The 15,539-nt window shown below is 37.2% G+C and overlaps 2 protein-coding genes across 2 annotated transcripts; both read left to right on the forward strand.

The window, feature by feature from the left end:
• The first annotated feature begins 6,518 nt into the window (after positions 1-6,518).
• LOC112286985 (putative galacturonosyltransferase-like 4) lies at positions 6,519-10,182 on the forward strand. Its single transcript, XM_024529518.3, has 6 exons — positions 6,519-7,244; positions 7,721-7,857; positions 8,047-8,151; positions 8,313-8,478; positions 8,782-9,071; positions 9,269-10,182. The coding sequence occupies exons 1-6, from the start codon at positions 6,888-6,890 to the stop codon at positions 9,627-9,629; spliced, it is 1,416 nt and encodes a 471-aa protein (XP_024385286.1). The 5' UTR covers positions 6,519-6,887; the 3' UTR covers positions 9,630-10,182.
• Positions 10,183-10,398: 216 nt separating this feature from the next.
• On the forward strand, positions 10,399-11,728 carry LOC112286986 (uncharacterized). Its single transcript, XM_024529519.3, has one exon. It carries the CDS (start codon positions 10,666-10,668, stop codon positions 11,710-11,712), a length of 1,047 nt encoding a protein of 348 aa, XP_024385287.1. The 5' UTR covers positions 10,399-10,665; the 3' UTR covers positions 11,713-11,728.
• The last annotated feature ends 3,811 nt before the right edge of the window (positions 11,729-15,539 follow it).

Genomic DNA, 15,539 nt, shown 5'->3' on the forward strand with positions numbered 1-15,539 from the left:
AACTATAAAATGAGGGGTACGACGGTCAAAAAAAACAACATGTCGAAAAACGGATTCGTCCAGCTACAATAGGGACCATGCAGCTGGAACCTTGTACAATTCCTAATGAAGGTCCTATCCTCTCCTCAGAACCCTCTCCTTGTTTTATAATAGACTTATATTTAGGACCTAAGAATTACAAAGCCTCTGCTTTATTAGATTCAGGAGCCTCAGCATGTTTTTTAGATGAACAATTTGTTAAAAGTCGTAAAATACCTTTTGTACAGAAACCTAAACCAGTACATGTAGAAGTCATAGATGATCGTCGCTTGTCTTCTGGAGATGTCACTCATGAAACTCATCCTATACAAGTAACAATAGACGGTCATGATAGCTACATAGCTTTTAACATAATTAAATCCCCGTCCAATCCAGTTATTTTAGGTTTATCCTGGCTAGAAAAATATAACCCTCGAATAGATTGGAATTCGCGTAAACTTAACTTTTCTCAAAGCATTATTAATAGTTCTACTAACCAAGTAAAAAATTATAAGTCTAGTATAGTAAAACCCGTACTGATAGGTGCAAAAGCATTTATACAAGCAGCAAAAGAAGGATCAACTTTTGCTATTTATGCTGCACCTATTTCTGAAAACGTAAAGACTTCAAGTGGCATTCCAAGTCAATATCAGGAGTATCAAGACGTTTTTGAGAAAAAGAATGCAGATATTCTTCCTAAGCATCGTCCATATGATTGTTCAATCGACCTCAAGGAAGGAACTCAGCCACCATTTGGACCAATTTACAGTTTATCGCAAGATGAGATGGCTGAACTCAAGACATATATTGACGAGAATTTAGCGAAGAATTTCATACGCCATTCAAAATCTCCAGCAGGAGCTCTAATTCTATTCGTAAAGAAAAAAGATGGATCTTTACGAATGTGTGTTGATTATCGAGGACTCAACAAGATCACAATCAAGAACAGGTATCCATTACCTTTGATATCATGACTCCTTGACCAGTTGAATCAAGCTAAGATCTATACAAAAATAGATCTAAGAGAAGCATATAATCTAGTACGGATCAAAGAAGGAGATGAATGGAAGACTACGTTTCGAACTAGGTATGGACATTTTGAATATAATGTCATGCCCTTTGAACTCTTGAATGCACCAGCTGCTTTTCAACATCTCATGAATGATGTATTTCGTGAATTCTTAGATAATTTTGTCATCTGCTATCTAGACGATATCCTGATCTATTCTAAGAACGTCGAAGATCATAAAATACATGTTTGTCAAGTATTACAAAAACTTAGAGATGCAGGATTGTACGCCAAGATAGAAAAGTGTGTATTTCACACTACTCAAGTTGACTTTTTAGGATACATCATTTCAAATGATGGTCTCATGATGGATTCTAAGAAAGTCCAAACAATCATGGATTAGAAGATTCCAAGGACAGTAAGAGATGTCCAATGTTTCTTGGGATTTGCCAATTACTATCGGATCTTCATCAAAGATTTCTCACGAGTTGCAGCTCCACTTACACGCTTGACTAGTAAAGATAAATTTCAATGGAATCAAGAAGCGGAAGCAGCATTTGAAGCCTTGAAGACATCGTTTGTCTCTGCACCAGTCTTATATCGTGTTGACTTTTCCAAGGCATTTTTTATGAAAACAGATGCATCAGATTTTGCCTTGGGTGCAGTTTTATCACAAATGGGAACAGATGACAAACTTCATCCGATAGCTTTTCATTCAAGAAAATTCTCAGTAGTCGAGATCAATTATGAGATCCACGATAAAGAACTTCTTGCGATCATGGATTCCTTTCAAGAATGGCATCATTATCTAGAAGGCGCTTTTAGTCCAGTCACTGTGTATACAGATCACAAGAACCTTGAGTATTTCATGTCAACACGCGTGTTGAATCGTCGTCAAGCTCGTTGGAGTATGTCTTTGTCAAGATTCGAGTTCATTATCACTTATCGGCCAGGAAAACAACAAGGTTTGTCCGATGCCCTATCTAGACGTTCTTATTTTGCACCAAAAGAAGGAGATGCAGCTTTTGAGCAACAAAGAACGGTCCTCTTGAAACCGGAGCAATTTCATCTCCGAGCAATGAAATCAACATTGACTGTTGATTCAACTTTTCTCAAGCAAATCTAGTCCAGTATGTCCTCAGACCCTCTTGTTTATGATATCGAGAATAATTCTTCCAAGTCTCATGATCCTTCTAAGTTCGAGTTTAAAAATAATCTATTATATTTTAAAGGACGCCTATATGTTCTAGAAGGAGAAGCACGTTTACGTGTTCTTCAAGCACGTCATGACTTTCCAGCAGTAGGGTACTTTGGATATAATAAGACTTTGGAACTCATATCAAGAGATTTTTGGTGGCCACAAATGTGGAAGTCAGTCAAAGACTTTGTACAATCATGTGATATTTGTTCAAGATCAAAAATTCCTCGTCATCGACCTTACGGACTTCTTCAGCCATTACCTATACCAGAACAACCATGGTCTTCTGTTTCTATGGATTTCATCACAGATCTTCCAAGCTCAAGATCTTATGATTCTATATTTGTGATAGTAGATCGTTTCACCAAGATGGCACACTTTGTGCCATGTACAAAATCTATCACAGGTGAAGAAACAGCTAAGCTTTTCATTGATAATATCTATCGCTATCATGGATTACCTAAAGATATCATATCGGATAGGGGAACTCAATTTGTGTCAAGATTCTGGAGGACCCTTTTCAAGATTTTAAAAGTGGACAAAAAGCTATCTTCGGCTTTCCATCCTCAAACTGATGGACAAACAGAGCGCGTAAACCAAGTCTTGGAGCAATATTTAAGGTACACTATCAACTACCAACAAGATGATTGGACAACCTTTCTGCCATTGGCAGAGTTTGCTTATAATAATACGGTACATTCTTCCACGCAACAAACACCTTTCTTTGCCAATTATGGCTATCATCCACGACTTGATACTTTTGATTTTTCAAAAGTTGATAATCTTGCAGCAGAAGATATGGCAAATCGGTTGTCAGAGTTACATACAATAATGAAGACGCAATTGAACGAAGCTCAAGAATGACAAAAGATAAACGCAGATCTATATCGTAAGGAGCAACCACAACTCAACGTGGGTGATAAGGTATGGCTACTTCGTCGCAATATCAAGACTACTCGACCTTGTGACAAGTTGGACTATCGTAGGCTTGGCCCCTTTTCTGTTTCTGAACAGATCAACCCAGTTGCATATCGGTTACATCTACCGGAGTCAATGAAGATCCATCCTATATTCCACGTGTCTCTTCTTGAACCATATAAGACAGTGGATATACAAGGAAGAAGACAAATGCCACCGCCTCCTATAGAAGTAGATAATAATGAAGAATTTGAGGTGGAAGAGATATTAGACTCAAGGCGGCGCCGAAATAAGCTGGAATATCTTGTTCATTGGCGCGGATATGATATTAGTGAACGCACATGGGAGCCATCCAGGAATCTAGCAAATGCATCAGCTAAAGTCAAAGTTTTTCATCAACGACATCTATCAAAACCAAGATGAAAATCTCTCTTATAAAAGAGACAAGATTGAGGCAAGATAACATTCAATTTTCTATCCTTGTTTGTAACTTCTTTGCATTTGTGACACTAATTAGATGGAGAGCCAACAACCAGCGGATTCAACTCAAGAACCTTCGTTTGCTGACCTGCCGGACGAGACATTACGATTGTCACAACCTTCAAGACGACGCAATCGAGATGAAGATCTTCAAGAACGACATGTTCTTCCTCGAATAGATCGTGAGATACAACGCGTTTGGTATCATGATTTGGGAAGGGACTCCTGATGTTTGGTGATTTTGCTAGAAGTAGGAACAACTCCTGATGGTGTTCCAAATATTCTATTCGAAGGAAGTTAGGAAGGCCTCAACAATGATCAAATAACTGGGTGGTCTTTCCGCCCTGGTATGGGACAGTACCGATGGTTGAGAGGCCCTATCAATCATCTTCAAAGAGAACAGAGATCAGAGTATATAGCGAATATAATTCGTCGCATCATAGATTTCCTCAACATATGATGACCGCTCCTCGTGGAACTCGTCTCTAGAAGGAGGGGTAATGTCATGGCCATAATCATGTAAGCTAATAATTACATATAGAAATAGGTAGAAGTAAGTAAAAGTAGATAAAAGTAAGTTAATTCTATAATATTTAATATAGAAGCTTCCTAAAAACTTCCTAGACGCTGCTTTGACTTCATAGGTGTCTTTAATTGACTTTTTGGATTAGAAACATGGTCAACAAGTTGGCCATGTGCCACACATGTTGTTAGCTTGAAGATCAAGCTAACTATGTGGCCCACACGTAGAAAAACTTGCCTTGTAAGTCAAAGCATGTGTCCTACAAAGTCAACACATATTGGAGGTCCTATAGAATGTCGCCACGTAGCCCCTAGTTAGATAGTATATATAGAGACAAGAGTGAAGGCTTCTTCACTCTTGTCAACTTCTTTCTTGCTTCTAGTCCAAGTTCAAGAGTCTTTAGTTTCTTATCTTGTGGCAATAGCCATTCCAATTTCCTTTTAATATACCTACTTGTTTACATTTTGACTTATTATATCGAGATAGCCTTTTTGTGTATATTTTCCCTCATCGAGTCTTTGTCCTTGACAATATATGCTTATTTTTAGTTAAGCTTATTGCTCTTTGTGGTGGTAAATTGAATTGATGAATTGCAAGCATTAATACCCTCATTTGCTCTTACATTTGTGCCATTGCATTTTTTTATTTTAACAAGTTTTTTCATATTAATTCAATAGAAAAAAATATCTAATATCATTCAAGAGAAATAAAAGAAAAGATTCAAAAATAAAAGAAGTTCTATGAATAATATCAATTTAGAAGTAAATAATTCACAACTTCTAATATATTTATGTCTTATTAAGAAAAAAAATCCTCTTTTAATTAAAAAAAAGATAAATTATGATATTATAAATATATTCTTGTTAATTTGTCTATAATAAGAATATAAGGAATCTAAATAAACATGAAAATATGAGTTAGAAAGAGATGAAAAAATATATATATATATATATATATATATATATATATATATTTAAGAAGAAATTAGAATAGCTATTGCTAAAACCTAAAAAATTAGAGACTCTTAAAACTAGACTAGAAGGAAAGAATGAATTGAAAAGAGTGAAAAAGGTCTTACTTTTATCTCTATATATACCATCCAATTAGGATTTATATACCAATGTTTTATAAGACCTTCAATATGTATTCAACTTACAAAACATGTATCTGACTTCTAAGATAAGTTTCTTATGTGTGTGCTACATGACCAATTTGTATCAAAAGTTGCCAATATGTGTGATATGTGGTCAACTTGTGAGCCAAGTTTTCAACTACCAATCATCCATAGACATATTTAAAATCAAATTTGCATCTATGAAGCTTCTCCACAAGATATTATCCCATTCATATACTTTATTTACTTCTACTCAACTCTTCTTATTTAAATAATTTGTAATATGAGTTATGTTTGTGATACTTCTTGAGTTCCAAAAAAACTTGAAAAAAGTGTTGATAAACTTCAAAGCTAGTCTTAAGTAGAATGAGTGAAATTCAATTTTAGAATAACTTATAAAAAAGTGATCACATTTCTAAATGATGTCTTTGAATAACAAAGAAGTTGCCAAGTAAAATAGTAACATTACCTCAAAGAATGAAGTGTGGAGGTGTTAGCACCATCAAAAGAAGTCAGGTGTGGAATGATAAAATTCCAAAACAAGATGTCAAACAAATATATATATATATATATATATACATCCATCTTTTTTAGTCAACAACCAATTCCAAGTGTATTCAAAATCTAATTGATTAGAAGTGACCTTGGTTGGGGGTTTAGAGGAGCAAACACACAGGCTTGCAGCAAACCTTCATTTCTCTTGATTTTCTCCCCACTTTGCCATTCCATTCATATTGAAACCATCAAGTTGTATTGCACACTGGCAACCACCATTCACATGAGTTTCCTGCCATAATATCAAAACAAAAAAACTCCACATGCCACAGAAATCACAATGATATATTCCACTCCTTAAAAAAATTGACTTTCAGAAAAACACTAATTCACACCATGGACATGAGAATATAGACGGAACCTCGATCCACACAAATATATGATACACAGAGTGGCATGGTTATACCAATTGGCTTAGCCACGCTATACACGGTGAAAGGAGAGCGACGCGCATTACCGTGCGCGGTGGAGATGTCCGTTGCTTTGCGACTCAAATCGCGGGATCCCGCAAAGCAGCGCCGGATTTGTGCCCCGGCACCAATCTGATTCCGTCGATGCGTCACGACGTTAGTCGAATCCCCACGCTCCAGTGATTCATGAGAATCATTCGCTTCCACTTTGTTTGGAAAGTGCAAGTTTTTCTCGTCCACCACCATTCGTGGAATTGTGTATGTGTGTTTTTTATTACATATGATGGGAATCGTTTCGGGGAATGCTGCTCAGAGCAGGGCCATTAGATGGATCTTCTGGTGCTTGGAGAGCGTGATAGAGTTTCGGAGTTGTTTTAGAGATGGGCTTCGAGTGGGATATCATGTACAAGGTTTTTGAGGTTTCTGGATTCGTTGCTGCAGTGTAGGATCGTTTGAAGAGGTGGTTGTGAGTTGGGAGGAGTTCACAATTGTGTTGTGAGGATCGGGTGTGCTGTTGGTTTTTTTTTGATTGTGGGTCTTATCGTGTTTTTTTTTTCCCCTTTTTTTGTATATTTGTTTATTTTTTTGTTTGTGTTTTTTTGTTTTTTTGAGGGTGGGTTTATTTTGGAGTTTTGGGATCGCCTCCGCAGAGTTGTGTTTTTATGCCAGACTACCAGCCTTACCCTTCGCTAGCCATGCGGAGGCAGCCGAGGCCGTTGTCGGATGAGGAGGCCAGGCGGACTCGCACTATTCGGTCCGACTTGGAGCCTGCGCCTCAGCCGCGGCCCGCCTTCACGTATCTCGCTGTCTTTCTGTTGTGCGGGTTCGTGGCGCTGCAAATGTACCCCTCCACGCATTGGCGCCACCCTCAAGACAAACTGAAGAGGTGGATCCGGCATGAGAACCCGAAGACTGTCCCAGCCTCTGGGTCAGATTCCTTCCACAGCAGCTCGGATGAGGTGCAAGCACAGCAGGCGCAGGACTTAGCCTCGCAAGAGGCTGATTCCAATACTCTCGATGTAATGTTTCATTACTCAAGGGCTATGCGATAGATTTTAAGCTTGAAACATATCTGAGTACACATACCTTACAATCCACATTGTAATTGAGAAGGAGCGAAGTTCCCCATTTGAGTTTGAGAATTTTGACCTGTGGATGGACTCATGAAGGCTTATGGGCTTGTCACTCATAGATTGTAGTTAGTAGGTTTTTCTTTTTTTCTTTTTTCTTTTTTTTTTGGTTTAATTGTATGCTCATAGTCAAGATCCTTCAATGTATATGTGTGCCGGACTGAAATAAGGAATGACCGTAATCCAATTATAGATGGCACGGCAGACTTTTGACGGAAAATGATGATTTTGGTGCCAAGCTTTAGAAATTTGAGTGCAGACCCATTCTTTCTTGCTGGTCAACAATATTGAAGCAAAATCTGGCGACTGTAAAATACCTTGCTCCTGATCCGCCGTGACAGTCTCTAGGTTCACAATTTTCGCAGGATGAGAAGCACGACAACAATACTTTAGCTTTCCTAAAGAAAGCAGGCGAGCAGGTTGTGCACATCTTTGTGAGCACCGATGGAACTGACTTTCGGCCTCTCGCTGTGCTCGTGAATTCCTCCATCTCCAATGCTGTGTGAGTTCCCTCACAGCTATTGCTAATGCAGGTCTTGTATAACCTATTGTTACTTGTGTATGTGATAGCGTGGACAAGTGCTAAGTTTTTCAATTGTGAATGGACATGATTCCTTCGACAATCATTTTCAGTTCTAGTTCTTGAATCTAATGTGAAGAAACTAACCAATATATCGCTTGTTGGAAACAGGAACCCAGAACGTCTGCATTTTCATCTAGTACTGCCCCCAAGCCTTCGCCTCAGAGCAAAACATTTGGCCGCTTTCTTTCAAAAGACCAAGATCGAAATAGTGGGGTATATTTGAAACCCCTTTCCTCAAGGACACCCCAATTTTGGTAGCATTTGCGTATTTATACGTTTTTGAACGGTGATTTTATGTTTACATGTGTAAAGTTATTTACTTTTACTTTTGTTGTAGATATGGAATTGAAAGCATTATGTGTCTCATTGTACAGTGACACTATTGACTTCGAAGACATGAAGAAACATATGACGTTCTGGAATAACAGTGAGGCAGAACCGGAGCCACAGAGCATGTACAGCTTCGTTCCTTTTCTATTGCCTCAATACTTCAAAGATGTTGGCAGACTCATTTACCTCGATGCTGATGTAGTAGTTAAGGTATCCAAGTTGTACTTCAACTTCCTGGTGCTTTTATGTTGAACTATTCCTATTGAGAAGGCATTCAAAGCAAATCTATACGAAGATATGTGCATGTTAGGTCTAGCAGTTGACTTAGAAGCTGGTCTACCATGGCCTGAACTGTTCCGGACATATTTCTACGGCGTTTTCACTTTGATCGTCATTGGACGCGAAAAAAAATTTATGACTTGTAAGAAATTAGAGATCTTGAATGGCACCATCGTTCTTCTCTGATGATTATTCCATTGAATGTTTCTCTGAGTTACAATATTAATTTTGCAGGGTAATATCGAGGAGCTAATGCACATTGATCTCGAAAATAAGGCAATAGCCGCAGTGGAAGACTGTTCTCAAAAGCTTGAGACTTACTTTGATTTGGACCGATTAGCAAAGATCCAGGCTCGACCTGAGAAGCCTGCTTGGGTTCCGGCTGAGCCCATCAATCCCAACGCTTGTGGGCTCAACGAAGGTGTGCTTGTGATTGATACCAACCCGTGGAATAAGCAGCAGGTGACAAAGGCTATTTTTTGGTGGATGGACGAGTTTCGAAGCGCTGATTCAGCACTCTACAAGTACGTTTCAATCTGAAATCCCGCGTGTATAAAGCAGAAAATAGATCCTACAAGATTTTGACGAGACACATTTGCACTATTCTCCTTAATTCAGTAAGTTTTGTGACTGAGATTCCTAACATTTCATGTCAGCAAGAGCGTTGAAAGGATTTACTTGAACTGTCTTACTCATACGTTTAATTTTTTTGGTATTATAGGCACGGGTTTTCGCAACCACTTTTCTTATTGGCACTCTACGGAAGATACAAGAAATTAGACTCACCGTGGAACGTCCGTGGGCTTGGACGCAACGTGTTCAGTGATCATGAAAGAGAATACTTGGAAAGGAAATATAACCACAAGCCCGACAGAAAGCCCTTCATCTCTCTGGATGCGGATACTGCAAAGATTTTGCACTACAATGGCAAGTTTAAGCCGTGGAAACGGGTCAGGCCAGTTGGAGCATCCGCAGACGTAGTCTCACGCTGTGGGTCGAAAGGGATTGAGTGTGCTAAGCTCTGGTGGGAGTATCTCGACCCTGTTACTGATGCCATTCTGAGGAACGACGATGATCTTTGAATTGGCACTCATATATGTCAGTAATTGTACGACTAAACTTGGCTAAGAGTGTAGATTAATTCTGAGCTGATTTTGTTGTAAGGAAGATAGTACATATTTAGGAAGCCTGGAATATCTCGTCATGGATTTGTCTGATGACGCCAGTAGCTTAGCCATAGCTCCTAACACTTCTCATTAGTAAATTTCATTTATGGAAGAGGGATGGTGACGACTTTCGATTACATAGGAAGACATTGTGCGGATTATCGAGGGCGTATTCTGTTTCTTGTGGCACACAGAACACAACTGCAGCTGTGTACCCGAGTCGCGTCAAATGAGCTCTTCAGAGAGGTTGGCAATAGATTTGTAATGTAGGTGAAATATGCATGACGACTCCATGCGAGAATTTGGGTAAACTGTAGAATAGAAAAACATGTGCCCCAGCACTGATTGTACTTGCTGCAGCCTCTGCATCAGATAACTGTCTAGAGAGCTGCATGAATTTCAGTCGATACCCTCTGTACTAGGAAAAAAGATTAAGAACATGCAATCAAGTAAAAGAAATTCAAACTTAGTTCAATCCAAATTTTTGTTGAAGAAATGCATTGGGTAGTGACCGTCAAGCGATGATGAATAGGAACCACCAATTAGAGACCCTTTTTACAAGCACATTTGCATTTATTCAGTTCACTCATAGTGAAATCTACTACCAAATCCTTAACAACGCCCAAAATCCTGTTTGGAATACCCCTTGACGGAGTTCATGCAAAGGAGGCTCCCTTGAAGCCACAGGACAGCCTGCAAGACGATGATGAAATACAACTCGTCGCAATTGCAGTCCAAGCAGCGTGAGGAGATCGACGAAGATGAGAATATTCCCTCCCGCGGGGGCGGTGAAGCTGTGCTCCGTGTTTTCCATCCATCCAAATCCTGTGCTGGTGGGTGATAACGCAGCCCTCAACTTCGAAGTTGGAGGGAAGTGGAAGAACATCGACACGAGAATCGAGTGTCGGTCTTGCAGCATTAGGTGATGCGAGGTTGATTTTGTTTGCTGATTATGGCGAACCCAAACTCACTGCTGCCTCGACTGAACGGTGCAAGTGGAGAATTCGTATGTTGGGTCCAACCCCGGCCGTGTATTTTGCAGTGTAGGAAACATCTCAGCCATAGCCTTAGACCTTATGAGCGCATTTCGAGTAGACAAGGATCATCGCTATGGTCTCCAGCAATCTCGTCGGGTTGGAGTTCCTCAACATTACCACAGCTAGGGAGAGCAATCAACGTGGGGATAAGATGCAAGGGCGCGAGCGGAGGCGATGTCCCGCCGGAGAGCAGGGAGGAGGCAATTGAGCAGGCTGCGGGGTCGGTTTCAGCCTTATTGGTGAAATCGCTGAAGCGGCAAGGTCCGACAACAGTGAAGCAGCGGAAAGAGCAGCGGCAAGTGAAACTACGGGTAGAAATTCCTGTTCTAGATGATTCTCCCTCCTCACTTATTTCTCTCACCCTCGAGCTCTTGTCAGCTCTTTTCAACGGGAAGCGAGAGGCTCCATCCGTGGCGGTGTTCCTTTCGGGCGAGTCGGCTGTAGTCTTAGCTCGAGAGAAATATGCCAACAGCGGGATTTCCAGTGTCAATAGGTTTTGTAATATACAGGCTGAATGTGAAGTTCCTGGAGATGAGTCCGTCATTGTGGTTGCGGGTGCGAGGTTTGAGGATGTTGCTTGTTTGCAAGAGCTGGCAAGAAACGTGACTCCAAGGCCGATTGTTGTCCTGAATCCTGAATGGTCACCCGAGGACGAGAAAGATGCGAAGTGGGGTGCTTTGCTGACATCTTTCGAAACAGCTTACGCGTTTCTCCCCCTTGCTATTCAAGGTTTCTTTAGTAAAACGGAGGGGGCGGTACTCAAAAATGTGCAAAGTGGAGCTCCAGGTGGAAGACCATGGCTTATCTTTCTCAAAGAGGATGGTAAATTTACACGTCTTAGCAGTCTCCAGCGTAAACCTGGCCCCGCAGAACTGGAATCTGCATTATACAATGCCATGGCAGCCAACTCTCCCATGACAAAATCCATCAAATTCCTCCGTGGACTCGTCTCAAAAGAATGATATCCTGATTACACCATCTTTGCAGGTTTTGACCATCTCATCTGTTTGTCTATGCCTACGCTTGTTTCAAAGTTAATTGTCTTGAAGGTCTGCGATGCCTTACTCAGTGCGGGATTGCATGCTTATCCCTCGAAAGGCATGCCCTACCTACGATGCTCTTGTAGTAACTCCACACGACAGTGTATAGCTTGATTATGCATGTATGTCTATGCTTTCGACGGTACCTCTCATCAACTCCTACAAACTCTTCCTGGCAAGAAGAGATTTTCTACCTCAAGGAACCAGCTGCAGTCAGCCGTTATCAAACTGTACCAGGTACAACTATCCATCTCCAACTCGTACCTTTGCAGACTTCGAAAGCATTACCACAATCACTGCAGTTGGGCATGAGCAGCAATTGTTACTGAGCTGATATCGCAGGCTTCTGCATGGTAGTAACCTCTTGTGAATTCCTTCATGTGTGGCTTCCAGTTATTGATGTTCCGCAATTCCTGGCATGTGTTGAATATTTCGCTGTTTGCATGGTAAGCTCGGAATCAATGGAGAGACGCATAAAATTAGAATCAGGTCAGTTGGGTCAAGATGGGAAACCATGAGTTATATTGCACTTGTGAGGCAATGTTGACAAGTGAAATGGCAGGATTTTCTCTAACACTGGTGAAGCTGGAGACTGATTTCTGTTTTGTTTGCAATGCTTTGGACAAGATTTTGCTTCAAGGCTTTGACAGTCGAAAGCAAGCAGTGTTCTTCATTCTCATTCTTTGTGGTAAACCCATTCTATGTAGAAAAGTCCGGAATAATAGGATTCATATGCCTTAATATTTATGAGAGATCGATTGTGATTCAAATTGAATACAGTGAACTTTCTGAATTTCAAAGATAAAATGAGAGTTTTACCTTAAAATTTGGTAGATTCAAATACAGTGATTTTTTTTAACAGATTTCTAATCCTCTTCCAATCTCCTCTTTCCAAAAAATAATCAAGTTCAAATTCTTCACAATACTATACCTCACACCAAACAATCCAAAAGCAGGTCTCTAGTACAACCAACATGATACTTGGAGAGGTAGTTTTGTGATTGGTTTCCAAAAAAATTGTATCCAAAATCACTCATAAATATGTTTTTGGTTAAATGAGGCTTAAAATTTAAAATATATCATTTAAAATTTATCTAATTAAGCAAATATGGAGATGAGGTCGTTTACTTTAAATTAGTTAGCATGATTTAAGAACAGTATACATTTAAGGGATACTTATGAAACTTATACACCAAACAATGATTGAAAAAAAATTAATTAAATTTTCATTTCGGATGATTTCAAAAAATTGAAACATCTTATTATAAAAGTTTTGACCAAAATAAAGCATTCTTAATTATAATATGCAATTGAATACAATAAAGGAAATAATTTTTTAAAAAACATAATAGTTGTGTTTTGAATGATGTATTAAAAAGTCAAATCAACACTAATTAAATCTTTTATGAAGCTTAAAGCTTCTATTGTAGGACTTGATAACATAATAAAAACATTATAAAAATTCAAGAACCACAAAACAAAAGTTCAAATAATATCTGTAAATATATCTATAGTGTGATAAACTTAAAATGTTTTAAATATATATTATTGTTTACTTGTGATTATAGTGTAAAAGATTAAATGCTCAAAGGTTTACTCTAAAATATAAAAAGACAAAAACACACTAGTTAAAAAAATTATAACATAAATTTTAGATTTTATATTTCTGATTTCTTTGTAATTTTTTTAATAATAGACCATATAATAACTAGAAATTATATATATATATATATATAGAGAGAGAGAGAGAGAGAGAGAGAGAAAAAAAAAAATGTATACTAATATGTAAAAAAGATCTACACAAGAAATCAAATAATAGTAATCTAATTACATACTTTTTGTTATTAAATTTTATATAAATACAATATTATGATGATTAATACATGTATCTATTTTTAATGTTACATGTTTAAGAATAAAATGATATCCTATTTTTAATATATGTATAATAATCTACTGCAAGTTATGCATGTAATTTTTATATTTTAATTTTTTACTTGAGTTAATTAAAACATGCAAAGGCCCTTCTAATGTAGGACATTGGAAATTTTGTCGTACATTGGTAAAATAGAACACAACTTGTCTTACTTGGCTTATATCAAATTTAATATAGGACACAAATGAATGTGAAGGTGAATAGAGCTACATAAGAAAGGCAACAATGTATTTAAAGCTTAAAAAACTACTTTTTGTTGTCATGTAATTGGAATCTTATAACTATGAGTTTAAAAAATATTTTCATATTTTCTTAATGAAGAACATAGTTTTTGATGATTTTATGACAAATGTCCTACATTAAAAAAATTGTCCTTCATTACAACGACTTGCATATGCACACATGCATCAAACATAAACTGTTTTAATTTGTAATTAAAAAAATATACATGTATACAAGTAAAATATGAGCTAATTTTTAAAGATTTTATTATAAATATATGATGCTACATACAAGATTTTAGTATTTACTTATGTAACTTGTTATAAAATATTATTATCATATTATTAAAAAGTTGATTAGTATGCTTAACTTCTTTATTACAAGTTGTAGTTATGATTGTTTATTATTGTTTACTCTTTAATTTAATGAATATTTATATCCATCCTACTGATCATGCCATTGTGTGTACATCTTCTATTTTAGAATTTAATGTTGTATGTAACAAAAATTTTGTCGATTTTATCTTCTTCTTTTTTCTTGAATATTTTAAACAATCAAGGTAGTGTTTTACTTTTATAAAACTTTAAGAGTAACATTATAAAATTTCTAGTAAGATGTTTTTTTATTAAATTATTACAAGCAGCATGTTTTGTACCATTCCCATCACAATACACAAAAATACTTAAAGTAAATGAGCTAAAAATGCAAGATTTGTTTTTAGAATATCAATAAATAAATAAATGAACCTACACTATTATTTCAAAATATCACTTCTTTTTTGTTACTTATATGTATCTTTATGTAGAATTATAGTATATATATAATTTTAAGATTATTAATATAAATTTAAAATTATATTGATACTATTTAATCTCTTATTATACGAAATAATTAATAATATGATTAAAATTAAAATTAAAGTTTATTATCTTATTAAACACAATGTTTTAATTATGTACATATACTTGCAAATCTTGTAGAATTTGAAATCGTACTCCTAATATTTCAACACAATGTTTTTATTTTTTTTATTTTTTTAATGTCAAATAAGAATTCATCGACAAAGATAAAATCCACTGATCCTCAATTGAACCACTTCTCTTCAACTCTTTCTATCCATCATTTCTTTTACTTCAATTCTTGCTATATATATATATATATATATATATATCATTCACTAAAGAGAATTGCTCCACCACCAAGTCCATCTCATACAAGAGTTTCATATTATGTAAGGCAAAGAGAGGAAAAAAAGTGTGGGGGCTCATCTCTTGCAATTCTCTTGTGGTAAAAAAAAATTAAAAAAATTAAAAAAATAAATGACACTCAAAACCCCCCTCCCTTGTTTGCGAATTGGCTAACTGGGTACTTGACCCCTAAATAAGACTAGAATAGTACATAATGTGCACAACTGAAATATTATAATGTATAGTATCCCCTTCCTGGAGCGTAGGCAGCAATGAGTTGTTGTCTAAGGGTCCACCATAGAAGACAATACAAGATACACAATTGGGAAAATTGCTTGCATTTCCCGTTGATTGCTAGCTTGCTAGCCCATGAGCATTGTGGCATTTCGCAAATGGAATCAATG

Source organism: Physcomitrium patens, chromosome 9, assembly GCF_059467195.1.
Source record: "Physcomitrium patens ecotype Gransden chromosome 9, ASM5946719v1, whole genome shotgun sequence".
Taxonomy (NCBI): domain Eukaryota; kingdom Viridiplantae; phylum Streptophyta; class Bryopsida; order Funariales; family Funariaceae; genus Physcomitrium; species Physcomitrium patens.